This window comes from Vanessa cardui, chromosome 9 (assembly GCF_905220365.1).
Source record: "Vanessa cardui chromosome 9, ilVanCard2.1, whole genome shotgun sequence".
Taxonomy (NCBI): Eukaryota; Metazoa; Arthropoda; class Insecta; order Lepidoptera; family Nymphalidae; genus Vanessa; species Vanessa cardui.
In genome coordinates this window covers 2,745,827-2,761,876 of record NC_061131.1, presented here as the reverse complement: position 1 = coordinate 2,761,876, position 16,050 = coordinate 2,745,827, and the positions used below count along the sequence as shown (strand labels likewise).

General features: G+C 33.3%; 1 protein-coding gene across 2 annotated transcripts in view; it reads left to right on the top strand.

Annotated features, from left to right (window-relative positions):
* LOC124532298 (terminal nucleotidyltransferase 5C) overlaps nt 1-15,378 on the top strand; it is a 241,748-nt gene extending 226,370 nt beyond the window's left edge. For both annotated transcript variants that reach the window (XM_047107137.1, XM_047107138.1), the window contains 2 exons: nt 9,179-10,128; nt 10,243-15,378. In XM_047107137.1, coding sequence (XP_046963093.1) covers nt 9,179-10,128; nt 10,243-10,510 — 1,218 coding nt within the window. In that variant the 3' untranslated portion in view covers nt 10,511-15,378. The remainder of the gene's footprint in view (nt 1-9,178; nt 10,129-10,242) is intronic.
* The last annotated feature ends 672 nt before the right edge of the window (nt 15,379-16,050 follow it).

Sequence of the window (16,050 nt, the reverse complement as noted above, 5' to 3'; positions counted from 1 at the left end):
CTGAAGTTCATAGGTAACTGACTCGTACACGTGCGGTAATCGTTAAGATTAAATCTCACTGTGATTTGTATGATAATGTATGTTTTTTTTGTATAAAATCACGATATAAAATGTAAATAATACTTTCGCGTAGCTTAATTAGGTATATTTTTAAAAATTTAATTCTAATTAATATACTTTTAAATGTTCTTTAAAAATTTAAATTTATAATTTTATATATAACCCGAATAAGTGTAATGAATTTGAAACAAAATTGCAAATTGCGCAGATACAAGATTTACGACAATACCTATTTAATAAATTAACTTACGCTACACATAATAAGGACTGGAGTTCTCTTCAGTACTTTTAATCACATATAGAAAATTGTTTCTAATTTTGAAACATACAACTAAATTTAAAAATATTTCTTTTGAAATCTGTAAAGTATTGATTAATGCTAATAGAATATAATTCGACGATAACTGACTAACTAATTTAACTTCTAAAACTACAATGTTGCAAGTCCATTCCTTTGCAATATTAATCAGTCTACTATTCGAATTTAGAACGATGTTCAAATAATTTAAAAGAAAGTGAAAATGGATTCCTTCCCGCGACTGCGTTCGTACGCGACGGCGACGAATCCCGCGACTCGAGCTAGTTCCGTTCCGTGTTACGCAGCGCACGTACGCCGAGGCCATGCTAATTATCGGCCTCACGAAATCGAAAGTACGTTCGTCTAGATGTGGGTTGTGAATAACGTGTAAAGAAACGTAAGTCGTAACTTACGGACTTCGCTTTTATGACATACCGATTGCATTCTTCCTTTAACGCTAACGCGATTACGTTTATTTTAAATTTCGAACGTCTACAATCGTTTGTTTCAAATCGGCTTCTGAATGACTTGTAATGATGACCTTTCTCGGCTGCATTCCAAACGGCGTCAGTCACGTTTCAATGCAAATTGTCTGTCGAAATCGAAAGCATCATTTTAAATTAAATTATTGTTTCAAAATTATTCGGTACAGCATTCGCGTATCGACCTCGATTACGGATATCCGAGAAGCATAAAGTTACATAATATTCATACTTTTATTTCTTATCTGTTGTTTTAGCGCGCACGATCACGCGATCGTCAAGGTCAGCTCGCATTTTGACAGATGCCGCCATTTTGTCGAAATCGGAATGTACGATGCGAATATAATAAGTGATATTCGGGTGCGCGAAGCGTGAAATGATCACACGATACTCTGAGCGGTAAAAACACGATTTAACATAAATATTCAACAAATGCAACCATCTAAGCTATTGAAGGTTTTCCGTTCGTTCTACGATTTCATTCGCGACAAATCGTACACATGTACGCAGTACGTTCGTATCGAGTTCGTAATTGAATTATGTAGAAAAAAATCAACGTCGGTAATTGACTTTTATGGTTGTTGATAATTTTTTTAATCGGTAGCGTTGGTCATTCGTACAACTTCAATTATTATTTGAATATATCGATATGAACTATTTAAACGTTCATGAACGGAAATACAATTAAAAAATGTTAAATAAATCTTTTATAAAAAAAAGTCAAAGATATTATTTTATTTTTTTTACATTTCTATTATCGATTTTTATAAATTGTCATTTTATAAATCTATCGACTTTTTTTAATTCAAATATTAAAACCTTTTTATATATATTGTAATGAAGTAGGAACAACGTTTTATCACCTGTGCCTATATTATTTTATTAATAGCTTGTTTATAAACGACCTAGAGATCTTGTTTTGACAATAAAAAACGTGACAGCGCTTTAAACGCTGGATTGTAACATCTATTGTTAGCGCGTGTTGTTTACAACCTGCATCACACTTAACATATATTATGTGTTATAGATATCAATTGTTTGTATTGATAACAGTACATTGAAAATATACGGATTAATTTTCCACTAATTAGCATTTTCATTTTCGTTGACTTTAGTTATAGAGGAAGTAAATAATCCGTTACAGTCCTACTGCTGGGCTAAGCAGCTCCCTTTTGAACACGATTTATTCAGAATATTTCACCCGTTGTATGAATGTGGAAGATTTCAAACTTAAACTCAAATTCCTTTATTCAATATAGAAGCATTAAATTTAATTATTGATGGTAAAATTAAACACTACCACAGGTTCGAAAAAAAGAAACGACCTGAAAAGAACTTTATCTTTTTATTTATATATCTATCAAGCGTGGCTTCATTTATACAGCTGAAAATAAACACATAATAATTCAGTGGCTTGTTCGGTATGGACCCGTTATCTTCAGTTAGGATTCACGTGATTTTACCGCTGGGCGACAGTTCTCTCGAAAAGTGTTACAAAATAACGATCATTAATTAGAACGACTTGTAAACTAAGTCAATCGTCCACACACCAGCGCTAATGATCGCTGTTTACAGCACTACGCATTTGTAGTCGTTCAGTTGTATATTTGGACGCAGGAGAGATTTGTAATACGAGATGGCGATTACGAAATTATCTGTGCAAAACACCTGATAGTACTTCTTCATAAAAATGGTTTATTTATTATACAAAATATTATTTAAAAAAACATATGAAGAAGGTCCGATAAAATTTCATGTTGGAAACATTGAAAATATTAAATTAATTGAATAAAAAATGAAATATCTCCTTCATGTGTTTCTTCTGTTTGATCCCATTTAAATTTTAAGGCGGTTATATTTTTATTCATTTTTTTTTTATAATTTAAAGATTGTTTGTGTATCTTATTTATCTATTATAAATAAATTTATATTTTAACGATCTTTTCAGTAGAAAAAAAATATCTGTAAATTGTATAAAAAAAAATTACGTACAAGGTGTTTGCCTGATATAAATAGTTTTCACAGTGTTGGCTGAAACAGTATCTGGTTCAACATCTCCCTCTCTCTCTCTCTACCTATGGTGATATGTATAAGCTACCAAAAGAAAACAACATCTAGTCATACCTCCAGTTCATCTTAAAACACATCTGCTTAAGCTAGTTATTAAACATCGATATACCGTTAAGCTATTAATTATATGAATGTTTACGATCATTCCTACTGGAACTTAACATAAATATTGAGTGTTATTAAAAAAATAAATCGGTACCTACTACCGAAAGAAAAAACAAAATTTCCCACTATCGCATATTAGTTTTATAATCTCCGTAATAAAGTATATCTTATCGATAAATTGCGCAGCGACTTTCTTTCATATCTATAAAATATATTTAATATGTTTCCTATTATTTCATTACATTTTTAAAGCAAATTGTAAATGTATTGGGGTTTGTGTCAGCTTGGAGCTAAGAAGTTAGTCGGTTCCAATCTCAGGAGAAACAAGTAACGCTCTCGTATATCAATTCTTTCTTCGGCTGTATAGGTTTTATTTCTATTATTATGATGAGATGAGAGATATGAGCAAGAGAATATATTCTTTGAATTTCGATGGCGTTGCCGAAATTCAGACGGACCTTATTTATTCAGTAAAGCACATAAAATAAATCCTAAAACAAATAATATTTTTAAGTATCACATAAGTCATGTTGTAATTATTTACAATATATAAATACTATTTTTACTAAAAAGTCATATCTATTAATTTGAAAAGATTCCAAGTCTGTTTGGCAGAAGTAATTAATCGTAACCTATAACATTCATATCGCAATTCTCGAAATAAGTCTACGGTTTGGACTTGTCTTCTTTTGGATGTTGGATTGCCGTTTCGACTAGAGAGTAAAAACTTGATAGTTCATAGTACACATGTTATTATGCACAACTTGAAGGTCAGTGTACATCTAAAAAGGCTATGGAAAAAAATTGGTTACCAGGATATTATCATCGTAGTTATGTATTTTCAAGCGAAAAAGATAAATTCCTTCATAAATTCGACTACTAGGTTTCTGATAATGACCAAGCGTAAAACTTTTTACTGAATAAGATTTCTATTTTAATAAAAGAAAAGCAAACTTTGTGAAAGACACATTGGATGCCGAGATAAGAAAAGGATTTCCAAATAAACGGCGCTAAGAACGTTACTTGACACATTTACAGAGTACATACACAAAAGTACGTAGGTGTTCCATCGATCAATCTCAAAGATAAGAATTCAGAATTAATTTGACAAGATATCAAAAATATTCGTCTTCCGTGCACTAATCGTACTTTGTGCGAATAAGTGTAATTAAATTATATGCTTTTTTATCATGAAACCCCCGTTCAATCTAAATTTTTCATGTATTTATAATTCATATCGCGATCAGTGGTAAAGGGAAATATCTTTGAGAAACCTTTCTGTCGAAAGGAAACCTATATATGTCGAATGAAAATCTTTCAAATGATTATTTCCAATCTAGATTGGTGCGTGGCATCTTAGTCCATGACAGACTTTTAGACGATGAAGATCAAGTCCTGAATACATAGTATATATATATATATATATATATAAATGTATATGTATGTCTGCTTGTACCCTCATATGTTGCAACCTCCTCCAGACTTGCAAAACCGAGAAAGTCTTAAGTAGGCAAGTTTACCTAACTTCCTAACGCAAGCGTTTGACTTAGTTTACCAGCTTAACTGCCTACTTATAAATACAGTTTAACTTTTCAGTTTTCCGACATATTTTCTTATCATTATTCTATATTTAAAAAAAAACACTTACACTGATAAGAAACATACTTATAATATATGTATATAATAAACGTCGCATGAAAGGGTAAGGAATTCTGAGCATATGTAGAACCTAATTTCAAATTTTAGAGACAGTCTTTGATAACCGAAGCTTATATTGTTTCTTATATAATTACTAGTAGTCAATTCTCTTGCGTTTTAGGGAGTTGGTTGTCATGTGTTACGGCAAAAAAGTAGCCTATGTTTGGTCCTGAAATAGCGGCAGATAGATAGAGTTATTTTAACATTTATAATATTCATATAAATTACTAAATTAAAATTTTTAACAAACCCATTAGTAATACAAATTAATCCTATTTTGTTTACCAACATCCGCTCGCCATGCTTAGAAAAGACTGCGGTAAATCAACTATGTGACCAAGACGCCGCTCCACAATAAATATCGTAAGAGAAAAGAGGCTTAAGTAATTCTCCTACTGAATAATCAAAGATTGTTTAAACATAGTTCAAGATCAATTGAGTACTATCAGAATCAATATTATTTTTAATATTGATAAACTCGGTTCACGATAAAAAAAGATCAACACTCGCTTTCATCAAAATGTTACTACACAGGGCATTAGCCTCCGAGCTGGTGTTAGCATTGTTTGGAAATAAATCACATTGTTGTATCGCTCGCACGTTACTGTTCGCACGCAAAATACGAAGTTCACGATCGGTAAAGTTACAGTGTCAATACAAGCGGTCGCTTGACTCGCTTGCCGCTTTACTCCAAATCTACCGAATAAATATATATAAAATAATATTTGTGCATTAGTCCTGTGTGCGTTTCTACACAATTCATCTGATTGCGATGAAACTTTGGTATGGTATTCTTCAAACGCAAAATATACACGTATTTTTTTTTTTATTACAGACCGAAATTCTTACGTTTTTACAAATCCTTACTAATCTATTCTATTATAATCGTATTTGCTAATTTAATATCATTGCTAGTGTCAAAAATTGAAATTTTGATCACGAGGCGACTTATGTGTGAATTGCATGAGTGTCTTAGCAAAAGGGTAAACTCTATTGTCTCACTCTATCGACCAATGAGATTCTTATCCGATACGACTACGACGAACTAGATTCCACGGGACTAACACTTCGAGGTCAGCATGTCTGCAGATACATCCCGAACATTTAAATAGGTAGTTAATTTATTTGCCAACAGTGTAGCCAGTCTAAAAAATCTTATATGATTAAATACATCCCCTTATTTCCTTTTTTATGAATAATGAATAACTTTACAGGTTAAGATATCACGTGTAAACGGCCAAATATTAAAAAATAAATAAAAATGCGTTATTACACAAGAGACAAGGCATGTCCATAAGTCCATTCAGCTCGTGTAAGTGTGTAAATAAATCCCTTGCCATACTTACTTGTCAGTCTTCCGGCTTCATTTTACTTGTCCATTCTTAGACGTCAGCCTTTAAATCTGCACTTGCATTGTATTTACGTCATTAAACTACGTAGAAAATCATCATTAGTCATAAGAAAAATGTGAAAAATTACGACACTCAACTGCTGTTATGTTGTTAATTGTCACACTCGTAATTAAAATAATATGCATACAAATAAAGAATAGTTATAGCATCCTTGATGTTGATAATGATTCTTGATAAAATCCCTTTAAAATTATAAGTAGTGTTTGATAAGAATCAGTGTCACTAGCCATAAAGTGTACGCTAAGCACTCGAAATTCTTGATCACGTTTTAATCTAAAACAAAAAATGAGCAAACTTTAATATTCTATTTCCGTCAATGCTAGCAGAAATATCATTACTTTATGAACTATTAGTATTTGTTGTAAATAGTATTTGTTGTAGAAACAAGTGACCAGTGTCATTTATAAACGCTCACAGTAGTTCCTTCACCTAATTTAGTTTGCGTGATAAGCGAAACTATTTATAGAACTTGCGAACCTGCGACTCCATTCGTGTCTACACGTACATAATAATTTACCCGAGGATGTAAGCATTATATATTTGACAGGCGCACGAGTTTTACGCTTGCCACCTCAATTAGTCTAAATATCAAACGGGTGAAACTGGAAAGCGCTCCTATTTATGACTATATTATATTCAAAAAATTCCGAAACTCACTGCATCTTCTAATATAAGTTAAGGAATGAGTACACGAGAGGAAGTTTGAAAGTGGCAAAGGTAACCGAGAACCCATGTGGAAACTGACTGACATGGTATGGACTTATTATGCGGAGGAATGAGCAACATGTTGTAAGGAAGTTCTTAAGCATGAATGTGGATGGATACAAAGGTAGAGGACGACCAATGAAACGATGGATGGATTGTGTGAAAGACGATATGGTTAGAAAGTGTGTTACTTGTGAGATGACGTCTGACAGAGAAGTATGGAAGGAGAAGATATGCTCGACCCCAAATACAATTGGGATAAGGACAAGAGAATGAGGATATCGGTTCCGTAGTTTTTTGCCGTTATTCAATACAAAGACAACATCTCCTCATTCATAAATATAGATTACACAAATATAATCACGTAATCCTACCTAAGCAAATTTAAACTTTACTTGACGTTTATCTAATTGCTCATTGGTCGATGGCAGACGATTACGCAATATACGACCAATGGGTATTCAGTATTTGTTCAGAAAAAAAATCTGAGTTGGTTCATAAAATAAAAAACTGTCTGTTTGTACATTTTATCTTGAAAATCGAATGAATGTCATTTTTATCAAAGGCCGCTCAAGTAACCTACATTCTTCACTTCACTTTGTTTTTCATTTCTGTTTCTGAGAACAGATTTTACAATAACAGAAGATATTTTTGTACCCTTTTATAATTACTTAGCCCGTATTAAGAAGAGCTCTCTCCATAATCATTATTAAGAATGCCCTTAAAAATTTACCATTCTTTCAAAATCATTTTGTTTTATCTTAAAAGGTAGTAAAAGCTGTTTTTATTGTTCCATAAAAAAACCCAAATATTCATACTCTTCGTTCTCTTCACCAAAGAGTCTGCTTGCAATTTTTTATTAACTGCAATTTTGACTCAAATAATAACAAATGTTGTGAAGTAAATAGATTTAGTTTCACAAATGATTCACGTGACCTCGTTGAGGCAGATGCGTATAGCCTTGTGAAATACCTTTGCACTTATTAAGTCAAATAGGTCCAGATTTATGTAAGGACTGGCTTGCAAATACGACGACTTTTTACTTCGGTGATGTATCATTTCGATCCTTAGCCATCCTAAATATTATTATAATTGCAAAACTGCAATGCCTGGCTGTATAATTTTTGAATTTCGAAGTTATTTATTTTATAAGCCTGACTAACGTTCTTATATATAGAAACTCAAATTAAAAAATCAACAAATATAGAATTTGACGATGGAGTCAGCTTACAGCCCTGTAATTGTACATAATTACCGGCACCAGGAATATTTCATTTGAAATACCATCGTTAAAATGCCTTCTGTAATCTATGGTTGTAGACTATCATTTGCCAGTATACTGTTGTCATTAAAAAAAAACAATTGCATAAGATTTTTTCCTTAGTAGTCATTTCGCATACAAATGAATGGTGATTAATAAACTCTTGTCAATACGATGACTGCAAATCTAAAAACATAATAATGAGATTATCAAGATAAATATACTGGCAATACTTGTTAATGTAAATAACTCGCTTCAATTAGAGGCCAAGGCTTGCAGTATTACATATTCTGACATTGAAAAGAAATTCACCTGTTAAACTTACTCTTGGATTGCATAATCAAAGCGCGAACTCGACCTTCGAGCGACAGATTTTAAATGATCAAGATATTTTGTACCAGTTATAACAGCAAGACTCGATACCGTCCAGTGTTGCCTTTTTAAAATATATTTTCTCCTTGTAATATTTTCCTGAAAGCAATTTGAGCGCAATTATCAATTATTATTTAAGTGTTAAGAATTAAGCAGTTAAAATGATAAAAGTGGAGTATTATTTATGAAATAAACGTGATCTAAAAGTATTTTTCTTATTAAATTAATAATATTTTTTTATTTACAAGGTTGTGTAGTGAATTTATTAAGCATTATCTGTAATATCGAGCAAGGTCGGTAGATTAATTACAAATTAAATCCAAACCAGAGAGAGCACTCATTATCTTATAATTAACTACTTATGATGATCTATGACACCAAACGCCAAAATGCATACATCCAAACACACCTAAAATTCATGCACAAAATTAACACTTTTTTGAAAAACACACAACTCCATGACGTCATAAATCATAAGCCGTAACAACATCGTCCCATTATTTAATCTATTGCTTTTATATTTTTTTACACACAATGAAAGAATAATTTTACGAAATCTTTTATGACTCACGAATTTAAACCAGTTATTCCATATTTAGCTAAAACGGCAGTTTGAACATGCAACAACATATTTTATTTTTATTATTTTTAAATGTTTACCGCCATAAATAAACCAATGTTGCCAATTTAAAATGTTATTTTTATTTTGTTACAGAGCGAGTCGAGCTACACCTCTTCAGAAGAAGGCTGCGGCGGTGGTGAGCGCCACGCTGTGCTCAGTTATGAACAAGTACGAAGGCTTAACGATGTCATGGACGAAGTTGTCTCCATACACGGCCGAGGCAACTTCCCAACCCTTCACATCCGCCTGCGCGAGCTGGTGGCGGGCGTACGGGCTCGTCTCGAAGCCGCTCAAACCGAAGGCGGCGCGGGGGTCGCAGTCCGAGACGTACGTCTCAACGGCGGCGCCGCTAGTCACGTCTTAGCCGATCGCCCGCAACCCTATTCCGACATCGACCTTATTTTCACTGCGGAGCTACCGACGGCACGTCACTGTGATCGCGTCAAAGCTGCCGTTCTTGGACATCTTTCAACTCTTCTCCCGGCCACGAACCCTCGTCGGCGCGTCGCGCCGGCTGGGTTAAAAGAAGCCTACGTTTCAAAAATGGTCAGAGTCAACTCAGACGGTGACCGCTGGTCATTAATTTCACTGGGAAATTCGCGCGGACACAAATCAGTAGAACTGAAGTTCGTTGATACAATGCGTCGGCAGTTCGAATTCTCAGTCGATTCGTTCCAAATCGCTTTGGACTCTCTACTCGCATTCCATGAATGCGCTCAACTCCCTATCGGAGAAAACTTCTATCCGACCGTCGTCGGTGAGTCTGTGTTTGGTGACTTCAGTGAGGCACTCATGCATTTATCAGAGAAGTTGATCGCCACGCGGCAACCAGAAGAAATACGCGGAGGCGGTCTATTAAAGTATTGTGCACTTTTGGCCAAAGGATACCGGCCGGCACGACCGGACAAGATCAAAACCCTTGAACGCTACATGTGCTCAAGATTCTTTATAGACTTTCCGGAACTCGGTCAGCAGCGTGCGAAGTTGGAGGCTTACTTACGGAACCACTTCGTGGGTCGAGATGAGGAGGCGCTAAAGCACAGGTAAAATATACGTATTATAATCTATTTTCGATCACCCCGAAATAAAAAATCAATAAAGCTAATGGCAAAAAAATATCAAAAACATCTATTAATCAAAACAATCTCCCGTAATAGGTACCTGACGCTGCTGCATAGCGTGGTACGGGAGTCGACCGTCTGCCTGATGGGGCACGAGCGGCGGCAGACGCTGGCGCTGATCGAGGCGCTGGCGTGCCGCGAGCTGTGCGCGCGCGCGCCGCTGCTGATGCCGGCCGTGGCCGCGCTGCCGCCCGCCGGCTACTACGTGTGCGTGTGCGCTGCGTGCGCCGCGTGCGCTGCGTGCGCTGCGTGCGCCAGCGCCGCGTGCTGCGAGTGCTACCGGCCCGCGCTGTGCCCGGCGTGACCGCCGACCCCGCGCCCGCCCGACCTCTCCTTCGCAGTCGATCCACGATGAATTTAGTGCCAAATGTATATAATATAAAGGTATATGTATATGTATGATTCGACGCTATGTAAACGCGTACGATTGTATATAATGTGAGATTTCGCGCTTCGTATCCTTTCGATCTGTGCGACCGAGGTATTATTCCGTGAGAAGCGAGCGCGGTCGGAGCGCTCTCGGGCGGAGGAGACGACTCGCTCGGCGTCAATTCGATGTTGCTCACTCTACTTTGATCAATTTTCGTCAATTCGTGATGCGGCAAACTAACATGGTCGTTCCGTAATCGCTCGCCTCAAGTGACGTCACGTGTCTTACCCCCTGGACAATGACAACATTCGTATTTGCCAATCATAGAGTATCAAGCTACAAAACCTCCTTACATATTCTCAGCGCTCGGTGTAGAGTCAGGACGTGAGGTAATTTCTAGTCGTACTCCTTTCGTGTTGATACATTAATATGTTAGCAGTACGAAAATTATTTTCACGCGACGGTGTACGCGATGTTAGGATGTAAAGCCAAGTCGGCGGTCTGCCTTTTAAAAGACTAGTTACTTATTTTTAAGCTTCGTATGTAAAGATTGTTTCCATAAAGTAGTGGCATGTCTCTCTCAAACAGAACCGCGGAAATAGACTGAGAAAGATACAAGGATCACGAGGAAGATGAGCGCAGGCGTTCCCGGAAAACAAATTAAAAAAAAAGTTTATACTTCAAATTAGTTTCGTCTCGACCTACATAAATAATGTCCTATGAAATGGTCTTTAGAAAAAAAAAAAACTTTATTGTTTTGTAAAAATAAATATATTGAAAGTAATTATAACCGGACGCGGAGTTACGTTCTCGTATATTCGCAAACCGCTTCAAACGATTTCGTTACATAGGTCAGAAGGTTCCGCTCCTCGGTATGATATAACTAAAATATACCTATTTTACTATTATATTTATTAATCAGAAAAATTGTATGTATACTGTTTCGTGATTGCTCTAGTATTGTATACGGCTTGGCATACGAAGTAACAAAGTAAGATAATTATAAACAATATATAAAAGAAAAAATATTTAAAAAAAAAATACAAAAAAAATATATAACTAAGGTGTGTACAATATTAAAGTCCACTCTTAATATTAATACACCATATAAATATTTTAAGAACATTTACATGTAGTAGACTTTAGCTAACAGAGTACATACATAGAAATTTTTTTGATTACGTCTCAATACAACAGTAGATTGTATGAAGAAAATGTGATTTAATTGTTTTAGAATTAATGTAATGTTGTCGATCATTATATAAATATTACATAAACATTATTATATAGTTAAATTCAATAGAGATATATTATATTGTTGTATTTTAATTATATATAGTTATACGAATGAAAGTGTCCGTTCCATGTCTTATATAGTTGCCAATGCGTATTATATGATATATAACAAAGTGTATGTTAAATAAATCGTTTTTCGTGTAAGCTGTACGTATCCGGGGTAATCAAGTACAATCTGCTTGTAGTTTTATCGTCTAATAACTTCGGAACAATGATTTGAATGAACGAATTTCAGAATTGCTCACTAACGAACCAAAATTTAAGATCTCATTTTTATTAGCCTTCGAAATTTATGTCGAAATGTTTCTCTTCGAAGTCGCATTTGTGTATCAATTCAGTTATCATATAAAACAATGTATTTCCATACTTTTTGTGAGAATGAAATGTCTTAGTATCGAGATACTAGTGAAAAATTACAAATATATCACTTTAAAAGTATGGACGTCATCATCTCCATTTTTGATATGAAACTCACTTATATTTTCGACAGTTGTACTTAGTTATAGATGAAGTACATAATATTATATGAAAATTAATCTATATTCCATTATTTAGAGTGATCGAATGTTTATTGTCACTCGTTGTTCGTATCGAGACAGGCGTCTAAGTTGTGATTCGAAGTTTTTTAAATCTTTTTTATTGTCTACTTATAAAGGTTTGATTTCACAAGGTATATTTAGATGAACAATGATGAAAGGTGAAGCCTCACTGAGGGAAAACATCGCGCACTTTTTATTTTCGCATTCAATCGATTGTGGAAAATCGATTTCGGCGTCGGATAAAAAATCGATAATTTATTTAATACAAAAGAAAAATTTGCACAAATATACTTAACTGTACGGCTAAATATTATGTTTTTTTTAAACAATTTATTAAATAATAATAAAATATTTGGAGCTCTATAAATACAACTTAGAAAATGTTCAAAATATTTTCTACTTAATTCCAAAATACAAATTAATGTAAAAGAAAAAAATTAAACACTAAAGTTCCACTATAAAATTATTTCATATAGTACGTAACTTAAAAAAATAACATCTGTTTATATAGTCTACTTAATACTATGTTTACTATATGATGCGTAAATTCTTTCGCTTTCAAAAGATAACTCGAAGAGGTTCACTTAATAAAGATCCGTCACGTATTTTTCTGTGCGTATTTATAAAGCTGGTTATGTATAGATCTGAAGTATAAAGAAAAATATGGAATACGTGCTGATTTTTAACAAACCGAGAGCCTTTTCTGGCGTGATGTTGGCAACATTTTATACAATCCTTATTATTGTGTATCTTCCGAAAGTTGACTGATAGGAATGCGAAATGCTTAATGATATTTTCAAATAAATCCTGGCGTAGCATGTTATACTCCCTGCATTCTTCGTTATAGATTCTGCTATATTCATGTTAAGCCTGTTTAAGATGTTTGTCAAAATAAAAATAAAATGTGACCTTTCAATGAGTATATAAGTAATTAGTGGAAAAGATCTAAATTGTAGATTTATTTGACCTTTTATGAAATATAATTAATTTAAAAATTATATCAGTTGCGACATTTATAAAAACAATTTTCAATAATCCGTTGCATTTCACAATTTCCACAGTGTGCATCGATAAATTAAAACGACACTGGCGTACGAATTTTAAATCGCATGTACGTGTACATAACAAGAGTGCATAAATAAATTCGCGCGATATTCCCCGCAGTGTGCGCTAGCCCTAAAGTGTTATTAAGTTATAACTTGTGAAATTAAATCCGTTAATCTGTGATTAAACAGTAGATCAGCTATTGGCGTTAACTATTAACTACCTCCTTATATGAACGATGAAGCTTCCTTAATATACATTTGTGTAATTATAAATCTTAAAATTGTACTTACATAACGAAATATAAATCTAGAAATTAATTTGTCGGTTAATTTTTAATGTTAATTTCGTTAATTACAACCGATTGTACGCGGAGGTCATATTCATGTTTTACCAGTAAAAGTTTTGTGATTTATAGTTTCCACTGACGGTCTAATGTTTTATATATTTTATTGAGAGACATTGCAATATAGAATAGGTTTTTATTTTTCCGTAGTTACCAACAGTTTTCAGCTAGCCTTAAAGTAATGTATCATTTAATGTTTTCTATATATTGGTCGTTGACGCTTGTGTTGATTTAACGTTATTTTTACGACGAAATTTATGTATAATTTGTTCTTGTTCAGTCGTTTAAAATATTTTTTATTTATCGGTAGACGTTAAAAAGTATATTCGATAAGTTCCAGTTTCTGAAACGCTGTCAAAAATCAAATAAATTGCGACCTTTTCATTGGTCAATGGCAAATGTTGACGCGATAACCGACCAATGAGCGTTCAGTAATCCAAATTAGTTAAACTGATTTTGATCAACGTTTTAGAAACCGAAACTGTTTGATAAATTCTTTTATCAAAAAATAATGTCAAATAATTTTTGAATTGTGAAATTATGTGGTTATTTGAAACGTACTGGATTTTAAACAAATAAGAAACAATCACACAAGCGTCTTAAATTATAAGCGTTGTTATTGGTTACATGAATTCAACAATTATGGTATATTAAACGATAATATCAAATTCATTCATATAACAAACAATCAACTTAATTAATGTTGAATTTTGACTCATACAGACTATAATAAAAGATATATCTAAATGAGGAATAACATTCTTCCAACAATACCTATTAAAGAAATAATAACAAGATTAAAAACAGTTTCATTCCACACTCGCATAGCGCACGTCAAACCGATGTGAGTGATGACGTCGATATTACGTAAATAAAAGCGATCACGTTTTAAGAACAAAAAGTCTTTTATAGTGTAAAGAACAAAAAATGTTTATTCAAAGAGCATTTGAGTAAAGACGTCGAAACATAACGATTGTTTATTCGTTTAATATCCCACTAGCTGTTGATTTAATGTAACACTTAGTACATTTATCTTGAGTCGAATATTATATTGAAATCACAAAACGGCTTAAATTTTAAACGCAAATCTTTTTTTAATTTTAAGAATTAATCAATTCTATATTTGGCTCATGATATATTCTGTGTACGGTCAGCAACAAAAATCACTTCGTTTTGAATAAAGAGAATTTTAAAAAAATGCTAATGAAATAAAATATAGAATTGTTTTTTGTTGCTGTCCGTACATGTACTACTACAGCGCCATGTTGCGGTCCTCGCTCATATGTTAAAAGCGATCTCGCGACAAACGGACTCTCTAATTAAGGGGACGCTAGTACATAAAGCCTTAAGTTGTATAAGCTTATTAATTAGTTTTATCAAATATATTTACATTTGTAGTTATTATTTTTCTCTTCCGAGTTGCCTGTTTCGTGTAACGAGAAGCGTGATCACGCTGTTGTTGGGTTACATAATGATTACTATATATTTGTGAAGAGTTTTAAGCTATTGTAAATTTTACAGAAAACTAAATAAAAAAATGTTGTGAAAATAAATTATAAAAAAGTGATAAACAGTGATTTTTGTGTATCATTTCAAAACCCTTATACATTCCAAGAAATATTAATTATACGCATTAGCTTGCCTCATAGAAACCCTTAATCATCGTACCTCATACACAGATTGAGGAGTGCCTTCGACTCTATCTGAACCACAAAATTAGTATTAATTCAGTCTATAATATAAAATTTAATAAGATTTTGAATCCATTGCTATATAACAATTGAATTCTGCCACGTGTGTCAGTCTACAAAGCCGCAATGGAACAGAGCAAAGAAATTAGCCCAGAACAAAATTGTTATCTACCAATTTAAACAAAAACCTTTAGTTATTTGCCCGTTGAAATACACTTACTCGTAGAAATAAACATTTCGAAATCTCATAATTAAGTTGAACTGTATTGACTTATTTATTTTTATAATAACAAATTACTTATAAAAAAGTATCGAGATAAAAATGTGACCTAAATGAGCCTCTTGTGGTACTCCTAAGATAAAACACTGCAAATATTCATATTTATAAAACATTAAGATAGTACTAATTATTATCGATGCAATTATTGTTTATAAAAACAAAGCATTATAAATCATGAGAGATTTCGATTATATTTTAAAATAACCGAAGTAGGTATTGAATTTGTCGAATGCATATCAAAATTTTATTTACAAGCGCACACAATAAAGACATAATCA